Source organism: Vitis vinifera, chromosome 18 (genome assembly GCF_030704535.1).
Source record: "Vitis vinifera cultivar Pinot Noir 40024 chromosome 18, ASM3070453v1".
Classification (NCBI taxonomy): Eukaryota; Viridiplantae; Streptophyta; class Magnoliopsida; order Vitales; family Vitaceae; genus Vitis; species Vitis vinifera.
Genome location: NC_081822.1, coordinates 36,348,574 through 36,364,595, shown reverse-complemented (window position 1 = coordinate 36,364,595; position 16,022 = coordinate 36,348,574). Strand labels below are relative to the sequence as shown.

General features: G+C 35.2%; 1 protein-coding gene across 1 annotated transcript; it reads left to right on the top strand.

Annotated features, from left to right (window-relative positions):
* Window positions 1-2,920, top strand: LOC100241421 (wall-associated receptor kinase-like 8). Its single transcript, XM_002264478.4, has 3 exons — window positions 1-876; window positions 960-1,097; window positions 1,621-2,920. Exons 1-3 carry the CDS (start codon window positions 33-35, stop codon window positions 2,781-2,783), a joined length of 2,145 nt encoding a protein of 714 aa, XP_002264514.3. The 5' UTR covers window positions 1-32; the 3' UTR covers window positions 2,784-2,920.
* Window positions 2,921-16,022: the final 13,102 nt, after the last annotated feature.

The following is a 16,022-nucleotide window of genomic DNA, read 5'->3' as shown; positions in this document are numbered from 1 at the left end:
ATCAGGTGGAAAGGCAAATTAAGTTGATAGAGATGAGGATGAAAATGCGGCCGCCATTGTTGTTGCTCTTAAGCCTCTTATGCCTCTTATGCCCATGCATACCAAAACCAATAATTGAAATGCCTGGGCCAATTGCAAAGCCACACTGTCCAGATAAATGTGGGAACATATCAATTCCTTACCCATTTGGGATTGGAGATGTGAAATGCGCCAAGGATGACAAGTTCCTTCTGCAGTGCAACAATGGCCAGCCATTGTTACTTGGTTCCCTTCCTGTTCGCCATTTATCGATAAAGGGCACCGTGAATGTTACCATGAAGACCAAACGGCAATGCTTTTCTAATGGAGTATCCGAGGTAAACTTTTATGGTGGCATTAAGCTGGCAGGCAGCCCATTCACGTTCTTCCACAATCGTAACAAATTTGTAGTTCTTGGCTGCAATATAACTGCTTTGATTGATAACAACCGGGAGTATCGGAGGGCGTGTTTATCTTTCTGCCGGGGATACCCTCCCTCTGCCGCACCAGGGTTTTGCACCACCTCCCTCCCGAAGCAACTCAAGACTTTGAATATCACACTCTTCAGCATCGACCCCTCCTCGGATTCCAATCATAAATTTTGCCTACACGCTTTTGTGGCCGCCAAATCTACTTATAGTATTTCGGAAATAAATCTCTCCAAGCATCCTGTAACTACACAAGTGACACTTCAATGGGTTGTAGGAGAAGAAAAGTGCGAAGCCTCTGGAAACAGATCAGAAACATATGCATGTGGCAAAAACACTGAGTGTCAGAGCTCCACCAATGGCCCCGGATATCGATGCATATGCAAACAAGGCTTTCAGGGAAACCCCTATCTTCCCGGAGGTTGCCAAGGTAATTAAGACCGATCATCCTTGGGTTTATATCTTCTAGTTGTGACATCTTATGCTTTACTACTTGTGTGTATCTCCATGTAGATATTGACGAGTGTGACGATCCAAGTGGATATCCGTGTGACGGATTCTGCCAGAATACAGCTGGAGATTACACTTGTAGAAGGTCTGATGAAAGTGAAGTGAATAGCCGAAGACATGGCGTTGCCATTTTGGCATCAGGTAATACCTTCCTTCCATCACTATACAGATAGCATATCCATGTAATAGTATTTTCAATGAGCTTAAACTTCACCTACCTATCATCTGTTTGCAATGGGGAGATTTGAAGTAGAAAGAATCTAAATTTCATCAAAATAGAACTTGGGTCATTTCTTTTCAACCTTACCACTTCCTGCAATTAGGTTTTCTTTGTTTCTTTTCTTATTTATTTGTACTTTTTTTTTTCTATTAAGATTATGATGTTTCATTCATATAATTTACACAAAGTCCTTGAATAGATTCATTCACCATCGAACAGATTTGATGAGATCTTGCTTTTGATTTGTTTTTTTGGCCCTTCTTTCTTTGTCTTCTAAAAGTTCTAGCTCTTAGAAGGTAGAGAAAAGTACATTGAAATAAAAACTCACCAGAAGAGTATGCCTCTTTCAATTTGATCAATATTTCATATGGGGGCAGACTTAATTAGTCGAATTAAAACTTAAATGAATTATAATTTTTTCCTTTTTCTTTTTGTGTTGTGTAGCTATAATCTTAAGCATTGGATTCTTGTTGTTAATTGCTGGAATTTACTGGTTGAATGCGCTCGTGAAGAAAAGGAAGATCATTAAACTCAAGAAAAAGTTATTTAAGCGCAATGGAGGTTTGTTATTACAGCAACAAATCTCCTCAGACAAAGGCAAACTTGAGAAACTAAAAATTTTCTCCTCCGAGGAGTTAGAGAAGGCAACTGATTACTATAATGAGAACCGCATCCTTGGGAAAGGAGGCCAAGTTATAGTTTATAAAGGAATGTTACCCGATGGAAGCGTTGTAGCCGTTAAGAAGTCTAAAAAGATGGATAAAGCTCAAATTGAACGCTTCGCAAATGAGGTGGTCATACTTTCCCAGATCAATCACAGAAATGTGGTTAAACTGTTAGGTTGTTGTTTAGAAACTGAGGTTCCACTGCTGGTGTATGAGTTTGTCTCAAACGGAACCCTTTCTAACCATATCCATGATCAGATGGAGGAGTCTCCAATGAAATTGTCGGATCGGTTAAGAGTTGCTAAGGAAGTTGCAGGGGCACTGTCCTACATGCATTCAGCTGCTGATGTACCAATCTATCATAGAGACATCAAGTCGAGTAACATACTCTTGGATGGGAAATATAGAGCAAAGTTGTCCGATTTCGGGATTTCCAGGTCTGTTCCAACAGAAAAATCTCACTTAACCACAAGTGTGCGGGGGACGTTTGGGTATTTGGATCCAGAGTATTTTCAGTCAAGCCAATATACAGAAAAGAGTGATGTTTATAGCTTTGGAGTTGTTCTTGTTGAACTCTTGACAGGACAAAAGCCAATTTCTGGTCTTAGATCTGAAGATATGGGATTAGCTGCACATTTCATATGCTCAGCAAAGAAAAATCGTCTCTTCGATGTGTTGGATCCGCAAGTTGTGATGGAGGGAGAAAAAGAGGAGCTAGTAATCTTGGCCAACCTCGCAATGAGGTGCTTGAAGTTGAGTGGAAGTAAAAGGCCAACCATGAAAGAAGTTTCTTGGGAGCTGGAAAATCTGAAAAAGCTTCAAAAGCATTTGCCTGTTGAACTAGACCATCAAGAGGACGATTACTACTTTGCGGAATCGTCAAGAAGTTTGGAGCCCGGAGATGAATTGGAACTAGACATGCATCCAAGATCGACTGAATAGCTCATCATCTTTTGCAAACAAAAGTGATTAAGATTAATTTGTACGGATTTCATTTAATTTGGGGATGATGTGACTGCACTTGTAATATTATATATGGTTGCTTCATGCAACCATACTATTGTTGTTTTTCTCTCCTAGTGATGCAGTTGTGGTAGCTTTGTTTGCTTGTTATATTTGAATGCTGTATTTGGAATAGAGAGATATGAAAGAGGAAAAAAAAATGAGATTATATTTGGAATAAAAAACGAAATTTATGGAGATAATTTTATTTTTTTGCCTAAATTGATATAAATTGTTTCAAAGCTTTTGATTCCGTCAAAAGAATGGAATTGAGAAGGATTTTAATTTCATTAAAAGAGCTTGTGGACAAAAATATTACTTTTTAGAAGGTCCCTTCTTTGTTCGTTCTTTTTTTCTTAATTGGGAGGCTGTCCCCTCAACGGAGCGTCTGACATAAATTGAAATCCTTCCATGCATGCACCGGATGCTAAGTATATCATAACTTTACTGATCTTAACTTGTAGGTACCATTTAGAAAAGCCGTGCTAAATTACAATTTAGCTTCTTGCATGTGGATAAAGAAAACCCTTTTCCTTGGCTTAGTGTGGACGAGGGGTATGTCTTTTTGTGGTTGTAGGCAGCCATACGCGGTGTGCCAGCCATTTTCACTAGTATAATGAATGCAAGCATGGGATGGAAAGGAAAAGTAAGGTGGTGTTTGTTTTTTGGGTGAATAGAAAAAATCAAATTATTTGACTTTTTTTATTTAGGTAAAACTGAACCTATTGATAACAAGTTTACTTTAATTATATTGGATGATATCAACATGTTATTCTTAGTTGAATAAAAAAAACTAAATATTTTGACTTTTTCTGTTAACCCAAAAAACAAACTCCACCTAAGTTGAGAGATGAGGATAAAAATGTGGCGGTGATGGTTGTTGCTCTTAAGCCTCTTATGCCTCTTATGCCCATGCAAGCCAAAACCAATAATTGAAATGCCTGGGTCGTTGCTCTTAAGCCTTAGATCCAAGGACTTCTTTTGTTGATCCGCACTTCATATTCAAGATTTGTTTTGGTATTTCCATCTTTTTCTTCTTAGTTCTTATTGCTTGCAATCAACCAAATGATGTGCCCGACCAAGTCTTCGAATAAAGGCATGACTTGAGACCACTAGAGTAAATAATTGGAGGAATTTAATTTAATGGAAATGAGACTTGAGCATTGACGTGAAGATTGTATTCTCAATTTTGGTTCTTCACGCTTAGCCATTTTAGAAACAATAGAGGATTGCTCTAATACCATGAAGAATAAATTGAAACTTGAAAATATTTTGAACGAGTCAATATTGATTAACCGTGAATTGTATTAAGGAAGAAAGTAAAAATATATACAACTATTTCAAACTAGAGGAAAAAGGAAAGTTGGACAAGAGACCTACAAATATGCTATTATCAATCATACATGACAAGATACAAGGAAATCGGTGAGGGTTTTAGAATTTGTCAATGCTATTTCTTCGAAGGTTTAAAATTAACATATTTCTTACCTAAAAGATTTCTTGCTTGAATATTTCTTGCCTAACATATTTCTTGCTTAATTTAATGGTTTCCATGCTAGGTTCTTCATCAATTCATGCCTTACTAACATTACTTTAAGAATTAATGATAAATTACAATTTGTGGCATGAAAATGGTGATACTTTTGTAAAGACAAAGATAAGGAGAGGGAGGACAATCATGCATGCACCTAATATTAAATATCACCTAATGTTACTAACGTTACTTTAAGAATCGATTTAGGGCATTAAAAGGTAGCTTTAAGTTGCCATACAAAAAATCGATGATAAATTGCAATTCGTTGCATGAAAATGATGAGACTTGTCTAAAGACAAAGATAAGGAAAGGGAGGACAATCATGCATGAAGAAAATTTACACAACATAGGATCACATGTTGACATTTAAGCATGCATTGAATGGCAAAAACGGAAACGTTCACCTTGGTTAACTCCGTGAAAGGCCATTTCTTGCTCTTTTCTGGTATTCAGGAAGCTCCTCTAGTGCTTGATGGTGCGAGAATTACGGGTTAATGAACTCTTCCCTTCTACACCCAGATTCAGTCCAAAACGAGAGTGCGTGCTCTCTTTCACCAAAGGAGGAAGGAGCCGGGAGCAAGCCCCTTGTTTTGGACTGAATCTGGGTGTAGAAGGGAAGAGCTCATTAACCCGTAATTCTCGCACCATCAAGCACTGGAGGAGCTTCCTGAATACCAGAAAAGAGCAAGAAATGGCCTTTCATGGAGTTAACCAAGGTGAATGTTTCCGTTTTTGCCGTTCAATGCATGCTTAAATGTCAACATGTGATCCTATGCTGTGTAAATTTTCTTCAATTGGTATCAGAGCCAACATGGATGACATTTGAGCTGCAATTTTGGGTTAATTTTTGGGTTTCCCGTTTCCTGTTGTGGAAGTCATTTTTTTGGAATTTTATTTCTTGTTTGATGTTGATTCTCTGTTTTCAAGCTCGATTGTTGTTGGAAACTTGTAGAGAATATTGTTTGGAGCAAAACCCATCATTTTATTTGATTTTTGGAGCTTGTTTGGTGGGTTTTCGAGAATTAGGGCTTGCTTTGGTTCTTCCTATTATGCGATTTTTGTGCAAATTTTGGGATTAGATTGAAGGTTTGATGTTTGAGGATGGAAATCTAAGCGTTTTTTTTCGGAAAATGCCCAAAATTTTGGCCGAAAAAGGAAATTTTTTTTTTCTCCTGCACCAGGCCGTGTTCAACTGGAGAAGGAGATGAATAGTGACGTGATGACGTCATCATGACGTCATAAAAAATTAAAAAATAAAAAAAACCAAAATTTTTTTTTTTTGTTTGTTGCCTTGGTATTATTGGATTGATTGTGCATATGCTAGAATTATTATGCATTTGTTCAATTTGACTTTATTGGGACAATTATTATTATTATTGTTCTTTATGGTATAATTTTTCCTTATATCAATAATGTTGTCCTATGTCAATTTTGTTAAATATTTCAATTTATTGAGGCAATGAAGCACACTTGTGTGATTGCCTATCGCAATTCCAAGTGTGTCAAATTGTGAAAATTAAGATATTTTGAATTTTATTCATGACAATAGTGAACATATGTGTGGTTGCCTATCGTGACCCTATATGTGTCAAATTGTCTTTGCTGAGATAATTTAACTCCCACATTTAATCGCTTTATTATTGTGATTACTAAGATCCATACGGGTATTGTGATTGTCCTATCGATGATTATAATATTTGGTAGGATGCTTGGATTGGTGAAGGAAATTAATTTTATATTATGAATCGTACTAATTTTCTTTGCCCTTTCGGTAATAAAATTAGTGCATCTTGGTTGTGATATTTAATTAGTTGTCCTTACCGCCGTGGAATTTTCAAAATTCCAATCTGTTGCTAAATTGAGAAATTCTGGAAACTAGCAAATGCATGATTTTGTAGTAACATGCATATTGCTTAATTTTGCTATTTTCCAGCTACTAGCAATCTTGGTATTACTCTGCAATTGTTTGCCATCAAACCTCTTACTGGAATAATTTTGAGGAATGTTTTGAGTCTTTCAATGTGCATATGACTATGCACATTTTGGACTGGGCTTTGAGAGTTGATAAGCCAAGTAAATTTGAGTTCTTCCATATTGTGGCACAAACGCCTAGGTCATATTTCTAGGCAAAGATTAGAGAGATTGGTTAGAGATGGTGAGTATTATGGGAGATATGATGAGACTAGACAGAATTCTGGACCATTCGCTAAGTTTCTGTTGGAATGCGGCATTGATGCTGGATATACAATGTCAGGCACTCCTCAACAGAATGGGGTTGTAGAAAGGAGGAATCGCACATTGTTGGATATGGTGAGGTGCATGTTGTCCAATTCCTCCTTACCAGAATTCTGTGGGGTGAAGCCTTAAGGACTGCGACATATATTTTGAATCAAGTGCCCAGTAAGTCTGTGCCTAAGACACCTTATGAGCTATGGTCAGGGAAGAAACCAAGCCTTCATCATTTCCATGTTTGGGGATGTAAGGCTGAGGTTAGGCCATATAATCCACAGTAAAAGAAACTTGATCCTAAAACCATCAGTGGTTTCTTTGTTGGTTATTGCATTGGATCAAGGGGTTCCAAATTTTATTGTCCATCTCATACCACCAGGATCATTGAGTTAGACAGGGTTGTATATTTTGAAGATGTGAGCTCTGTTGATGAAAGATCTAGTGGTATCTGAAGTTTGATAGTATTATCATCCAAAATGGTTTTAAAGAGAATACAGTTGACAGATGCATATATTTGAGGGTCAGTGGGAGTAGTTACATATTTCTTGTTTTATATGTTGATGATATACTACTCGCATCAAATGATCCTGACTTGTTGATTGAGACAAAGCAGCACATGTTGTCAACCCATTTTGACATGAAGGATCTTGGTGAGGCTTCTTATGTCTTGGGCATAAAGATTCTTCGTGATAGGGCTAATGGAGTACTTAAATTATCTCAAAGAGCCTATATTGAAAGGATATTGAAGAGGTTCAATATGCACAACTTTAAATCTACTAAAGCGCCAATTGTGAAGGGTGATAAATTTTCAAAGGCTCAGTGTCCTCAAAATGATGATGAGAGAGAGGAAATGAAGACCATTCCTTATTCATCTGTGGTGGGCAGTCTTATGTATGCTCAAGTATGTACACGCCCTGATATTGCTTTTGTAGTGGGCATGTTGGGAAGGTACTTGAGCAATCCTGGGAGTCAACATTGGAAAGCAGCTAAGAAGGTCCTTAGGTATTTGCAAGGAACTAAGGACTTAATGTTGACATATCAGCGCACCAGCTTACTTGATGTAGTTGGGTTTTGTGATGCTGATTTTGCTAGATGCATAGATGATAAGAAATTCACTACGGGCTATATTTTTATGATGGCAGGAGGAGCTGTATCTTGAAAAAGTGTCAAGCAGACACTTACAACATCCTCAACTATGGAGGCAGAGTATGTGGCATGTTATGAGGCTTGTTGTCATGCTATGTGGATGTGGAATTTTATTTCAGCTTTAGGAGTTGTTGACTCCATTTCTAGACCGTTGAAATTATTTTGTGATAATTCCGCAGCTGTTGCTTTCTCTAAGAACACTAGGAGTATTTCTCGCTCCAAACATATTGATGTAAAGTTCTATCTTGTTAAGGAGAAAGTGGCAGAGTCTCTTATTGATATTGAACACATGTCCACAAAAAGTATGTTGGCGGATCCATTAACAAAAGGCTTACCCATAATTGCGTTTCAGGAACATGTATCTCAAATGGGGTTGTTGGAAGCCTAGGTTGTATTAAGTTAGTGGGAGCCATTTTTTGGTATTGTAATACTATGTTATTGTTGAAAGGATTGCTATTATTGTACATTTCCCTATGAATCAAGCAATGAAGCATATATGATTGCTTTTGATTATTTATTTCTGATGAGATTCTATGGGACATTGATTTATAATTTTGTGTATGTTGTAATGTTTGATTATGTAGTCCAAGTGGGAGATTGTTGGAATTTTTATCTGTGGACTTACATAATCAATTTAATAATGTCATAAATCAGTGTTATTTATTTTTGCATTGTGGTCCATAATGGGATTGGACACATATTGTTGCTTGATTTTTTATGGGCTCGCCCTAATTCACTTGACTGGCCCATTAAGTCAAGTGGTGGTCCAAATAATGTGTGTGATATATATATAAAAGAATAAAAAGGGGCTTTTCTCTGGGGGGCTTGCTCCCGGCTCCTTCCTCCTTTGGTGAAAGAGAGCACGCACTCTCGTTTTGGACTGAATCTGGGTGTAGAAGGGAAGAGCTCATTAACCCGTAATTCTCGCACCATCAAGCACTGGAGGAGCTTCCTGAATACCAGAAAAGAGCAAGAAATGGCCTTTCACGGAGTTAACCAAGGTGAACGTTTCCGTTTTTGCCGTTCAATGCATGCTTAAATGTCAACATGTGATCCTATGCTGTGTAAATTTTCTTCAATGCATGCATAATGAGGCGAAGAGACTTGCTTTTTTAGCCTTTTCCAAATGCTTGAAGGTGAAATTAAGATGATTGACTGATGGTCGGTCCATAGAAATGATCTTAATTTCTTTTTTAAAATCACAGAACCCCACATGGTTGTGTTGTGACTGTTGTCTGCCACGGAAGGGTTTGGTGTAGTTAAAGACCGCACTTGAATAAAGAGAACCCTTTTCCTGGCTTGGTGTGGACGAGAGAGGCTATGGCCTTTTGTGGGTGGAGGCGCCATCCTCATCCTCCGTGTCTGGGCCATATCCTCATTCTGATCACTACTACAAATGTAGGCATCAGGTGGAAAGGCAATTAAGTTGACAGAGATGAGGATCAAAATGTGGCTGCCATTATTGTTGCTCTTAAGCCTCTTATGCCCATGCACACAACAACCAATACCACCACACTGTCCAGATAAATGTGGGAAGGTATCAGTTCCTCACCCATTTGGGATTGGAAATGTGAAATGTGCCAGGGATGACAAGTTCCTTCTGCACTGCAACAATGGTCAGCCGTGGTTGCTTGATTCCATTCCTGTTCGCCATATATCATTAGATGGTACGGTGACTGTCACCATGAAGACCCAACGGCAATGCTACAATGATAGCATGAAGGCAAAAAAATTCTACCATTTTCTGGTGGGATTGACCTAAGGGACAGCCCATTCATGTTCAACACCAGAAACCAATTTGTACTTCTTGGCTGCAATATAACAGCTTTGATCACTGAGGACCAGGAATATCGGAGGGGGTGCTATTCGTTCTGTGATGGGCCTGGGCAGCAAGTAGAGTCCTCTTGCTCTGGCATCGGATGTTGCCAGTTCTCCATTGACAACCAACTAGATCATTTGAATCTCACCGTCTTTAGAATGAATGACTCCCCCCTTCCCAATGATAAATTTTGCCTAAACGCCTTTCTTACCACCAAGTCTGCTTTTAATATTGCCGGAGCAAATCTCTCCGCGCTCCTCAACTATCTTGAACCTTCAGAAGTGATCCTTGACTGGGTTGCAGGGAATGAGACGTGTCAAGCAGCTAGAAACTGCTCAGGAACATATGCATGTGGAGAAAACACTGATTGCTTAGACTCTACCAATGGCCCTGGATATCGATGCTATTGCAATCTAGTCAACTGGTTGAGATGAAGAGCCTTTAGTATCTACTTGTTGTACTTGTCTACACCTATTGAGGTGAACATGCATTACCTAGTTAACAACATTTTCCCTTACTGCTTTCTCTTTTAAATTTCTATGCAATCAAACCCACACTAGCCAATCTTTCAAAGGAACCAAATTTAAGTTTTTAACCTCCCTTAGGAGCGTTTCAGCACTGTGAACAATGCTTGAGAGATCTTAAGGTTTTTAAATCAATTTTAAAACACTTCTACACTTAATGTCCACTTCATACCATATTGTACCCTAATTAGCCTTTTTAGAACCAAATTTATTATTAGGCTATATTAAAATTGACCATTAGTAGTACACCTTTATTGTAGTGTAGTCAATCTTTTATCTAATATCACATTGAGTTTTTTTACCGTAAAAATTCATCACGATGATTTTGAGGAATCTGATTGCTTCTCTTTTAAATTTATTTGCAATCAAAATTGTGCTTACTTGTCATTCTAAAGAACCAATTTTTTTTCTAAGGCTATAACAAAGTCGACCATCAACTATTCTTTAGTGTAATGTAGTATAGTTATGATATAGTAAAAAAATTATTTTTTTTTTCTTGAAAATTCATTATGATAATTTTGAAAAATATAACTATTTCTTTTTTTAAAAAAAAAAAAATCTTTACAATCACTCTAAACCCTAAATTATTGTTAATTTTAATATAATATATCAACCAAATAAAAAGTTTTGTGTATGGTAGAAAGTAATTCTTAAAATCTAAACAAATAAAAGATCATAGAATCTAAAATATGCTAATAATTTATACAAGTTTTCTAATCCATAAAATAAAAAATAAAAATATTAACATGCTAATCTCTAGATAATCCAAAATTATATTTTAAAAAAATTGTTTTAAGGATAAAAAATAGAATCAAATATAAAGAATTACTAACCTCATTTTGTGATAGGCCTCTTAATTTGTTATGAGTACCGTATTCTATTATTGTTATCAAACTATATATGCTCATGACAAATTTTTTTTCTTTGTCTCAAAAAGGAGGAAAAGAAACCCTAAAATTTATGACTGGATTGAATAACTTCAAAAGTTATCATTCTTAAATAAATTTTATATTGAAGTGTGAAAAAATTAAAATTAAATCTAAATCCGAAACTAAATTAAATAAATTTATAAATAATCTAAAATGAAACATCTTCTCCTCCAATCATCATCTCCATCCTAAAACTTGTTTACTTTGCCAAATTAATTCAAAATCAATTTGAAGAAGTAATTATATCCCAAGATGGGTCTGCCCAAGTCCAAATCCAGTCTAGGTAGATGGGCTCCACCCGTTTAATTTTTGGGCCATGTTGGGCCAAGCCCCAAATACAAAAGAGTCGGTGTCATCCAAAACTTTGTTTTTTTATGCCAAATTAATTCGAAATCAATCTTCAGAATTAATTCTATCTCAAGATGGGCCAGCCCAAGTCCATCCAGAGCCAGTACCCGTTTTTTTGGGCCATGTTGGGCCTGGCCCCAATACAAAATGGTCTGTTCTCACGTCTTGAATTAGGGTTGTTCTTTGGTACCACTCTTTATTTTGGGGTGCCCACCCACGTTTGACTCCAATAATAAAATGATACATCTAAAGTGTCATTAAAAAATTTACAAAAACTTATTAAACCGGTAAAGATGACCTATTGGTGAGAAATAATCACATGTATTTCATACATATCTAAATATTACAACTTTATTTTTTTATAATTTATTATTAAATATCAAATATAATTTGTTATTATCTAAAAAAGAATATCCTATCAACTATCCTTATACTCTCATTATTCATATATTCCACAAAAAATTGTAAAATTTTAAGGGTACAAAAAATGTGATGAAGGGCACAAAGAGTGATAAATTCTCACACTCTTCGCACCCTTCCTCACGTTTTTTGTACTCTCCAATTTTTAATTTTTTTGAGGATAATTTCTATCATTTTTAAGCTTAATTAGTATCAATAAACAATATTACTATATTTTCCAAGTAAAAGAAAAATTCAAAAAATATGAAAAATTGTCAAATTTTCATGATACGAAGAATGTGAGGCATGGTACGAAGAACGTGAAGATTTCTCATATTCTTTGTACCCTTCCTCATATTTTTTTGTACTCTTACTCACATTCTTCGTATCCTTTACAATTACTTAGTGTTTTAAAATTTTAAATTTTTTTAGGATAATTTTCATCATTTCTAAGCTTACTTAATATCAATAAAAATATTATTATATTTTCAAGTGAAAAAAAAATTCAAAAAATATGAAAATTTGTAAAATTTCAAGGGGAAGAAGAACGTGAGGAATGGTATGAGGAATATGAAGATTTCTCACATTCTTCGTACTCTCCCAATTTTTTAGTGTTTTGATTTTTTAAATTTTTTTAGGATAATTTTCATCATTTCTAAGCTTAATTAGTATCGATAGACAATATTATTGTATTTTTAAGTGGAAAAAAATCGAAAAATTTGTAAAATTTTAAGGGTACAAAAAATGTGAGAAATGGTACGAAGAATGTGAGCAAGGGTGCGAAAAAATGTGAGGATTCCTTACATTCTTCGTACACTTCCTCACATTCTTTGTACCATCTCCAAATTTTTAATGTTTTAATTTCTTTTAAGGGTAATTTCCATCATTTCTAAGCTTAATTAGTATCAATAAATAATATTATTGTATTTCCATGTGGAAAAAAAATTGAAAAGTTTGAAAATTTGTAAAATTTTGGAGGGTAAAGAGAATGTGACGAAGGGTGCTAAGAATGTGAGGATTTCTCACATTCTTTGTACCATTCCTGACATTATTCGTACCTTCTACAATTACTTAGTGTTTTAAATTTTAAATTTTTAATTTTTTTAAAATAATTTTTATCATTTCTAAGCTTAATTAGTATCAATAAACAAGAGGAAGGGTTAGGAGAATCTAAAGATTCCTCATAATCTTCATATCTTTTCTCATATTTTTTGTATCCTCTCTAGTTTTTTAGTGTTTTAATTTTCTAATTTTTTTAGGATAATTTACATCATTTCCAATTTTAAATTTTTTAAATTCTTTTTTTTATTTGTAACAATTCTATCAATAATAACTAAAAATAATATTATTAAACTATGTTATTGTCATTTCAAGTTAAAAAGTAAATTTGAAAATTTAAAAATATAAATAATTTATAGTACGAAAAATATGAGAAAGGTATGAAAAATGTGATAAATACATGTTTGGTACTTTCATCACATTTTTCATATTGATTTTTAGTTTTAAAATTTTTGAAATTACAAATTTATGGTTGAAAATACTATCATTAGTAACTCAAAAGAGTATTAGTAATTTATTTTATTGTAATTTAAATTTAAAAACCTTAAATTCAAAAAATGTAAAATTTGGAGATACGGAAAAAATTAGGACGATCTAATTACCTAAGCTTTACATATGATTATCAAAATGTTGAATTTAAATGTTTAATAATTTGTTAAAGATAAAATAATGTAATTATGATATATGATGATTTTTTTTAATAAATATATTTTCAAATTTTATATCAATTTTATTTTTATTTTTTTCTAATTCTATTTTTATCTCATATTTATTTTATTTAAACCCAAAATTGTTGAGAATGGAGAAAGAAATTAAAGGAGACGGTGAAGGCCACAACCCGTTAAGTGGAATTTTTATTTCAAATTTGAAATGGATGGCCAAGATGTAATCTTGGACATCCAATGGCTTAAAAACTTTTCGGTGCAGTACCTGTGGGATCCTCCCTAAAAAATGCCACGTGGCTCTCTCCCCCTTAAGGCGCGCGGCATAGCTCATTCCACCAGGATAAGAATTCTATCCGGCCAACGTTCTATATTATCCGGATGTCTCACAGCCGCCATTCTATCCAGTCGACATCCCACCTCATCCGGATATCTCACATCCGGATCCAACCGACGTACCATCTCATCCGGATATCTCACATCCGGATCCGGCCGACGTTCCACCTCATCCGGATATCTCATATCCGGATCTGGCCAACGTTCCACTTCATCCGGATATCTCACATCCGAATCCGGTCGACGTTCCACCTTCTTTGGATATTTCACATCAGGCGCATGCCACCGGATGGGAGGGGAGGACGATTCAACTTCCCCAGACATACATGTCCGGATACTCTGGTGACGCTTACCCGAACAGCTTGGCTCGTCAGACGCTCGCGATTCACCGGATCCATTTCCGCCCACAATAAAAAAGATAACTCTGATAACACTAACGACCAAGTCTCCTGAACTGTCACTCATCTTTAATGCAAGACACGCTCGACAAGATATTCCTAAATCTTATCAAAGTGTCTGACACATCCCCGATATTTAATGTCATAACTGAAGTGACAACCGCCACCTGGCGCCAGAAATGTCATAATTGAAGTGGCAGCCGCCACTTGGCACCAGAAATGTCATGATTGCTTTGCCACCTTATGAGCCGCAATCATAACGATGGAACCCGCTAGCACAGCAGTGTCATACTTTCTAACTCATATATAAACTCTAAGAAGACTCCCAGGAAGGTAAGCATCCTTGACGAAAATCACAGAGCAACACTCCCAAAGGAAAACTCTATTTTCCAATAGCTTCCAAAATACTAACTTAATCATCAGAGGGTGTGTCCAGACAACCCATCCGGGCATCTTTTTTGCAGGAAGAAGGAGGATTCTGTCACGCCCCAAGACCCACTCCAAGGGCGTGACGGTCATTTCACACCTCAAACCCGAAGGCTTAAAGTATAATCTAACCCAAACAATCATATTGTAACTGGATGTTACCAATTACCAAATACATGTTCAGAGTAGCGGAACAAAATCTAAAATCCTCAAAATTCAATTTCCAAATAACTTCCAAATACCAAAAGATCCAAATGAACATAACTAATAGTTAAACAAAATCCAACATAAAATCCTAAGTCAAATCCTAATGATGACCATTCCTCAGCCTAGCCATCACTCCTCACCCGAACTAAGAGTACCTGAAAAATTTTCAACAATTGGGAATGAGCTCACAGCCCAATAAGGAATATTAATGCAATTCATGGATCAAATATTTTCATTTCAAATAGAAGATATCAATTTTTTTTTTTCTCATCAAATATCAGAGTTTCAAAAATACCAATATATTCAAAATTCAACCAACCATTTTCATATCAAATTCAAACACTTTCACATAAGATTCAATCAAATCCATTCAATTTTCATTACTCTGGTTATCAAATATCAAATGCCCAGTTAGGTGGGACTTTTCAAATGGGTGGCTAGCCTCAAATTGTTCCTGGTGGACGGAACCAAACACTACTAGTACTAGTAACCTCTAACCAAACCCCTAGAGGCTGTGGTCCAAATCAATTACATTCCCACCATGAAATGTAAAGGTCAACTATTATATCCCATTGACAGGGCCGAATAGTCAACTATTATATCCCGTTGACAAGGGCCAAACAAACCAGAGTGATGTTTTTGTTCAAGTATTCAAATTTACACAACATAATATCTCCATATTTTGTGTCATAAATAAAACAAAATATTCCAACATAACATTTAGTGCAAAACAATTTGATCCATGCATGGTAACAAAATATCATTTTATTTTCCACAATTCAAAATAACATATGAAATAATTTAATTTTATAAATATTACATTAACTTCCCTTACCTCAAAAGAAGTCCTTGAAAGCTTGGGAGAAGAATACTTCTGAAAAAAAATATAATCTACTCTTCACCTAATATAACATAAGAGAAACAATTATTACTATTTATTTATAATTTAACTAATCTATTCCTTATTTAAATAAAACTAATAAATTTCCAATTTGTTTCTAATAACACATTACTAATTTAATTAAATTACAATTTTATTTCATTATAAAATTCTATATATATATATATATATTTTGCTAAATCTCTCATTCTATTTAAAAAAAAAATACCATTATTACTATTATCTTATTCATTAATCTAAAACTAAATATTATTATTTTAAA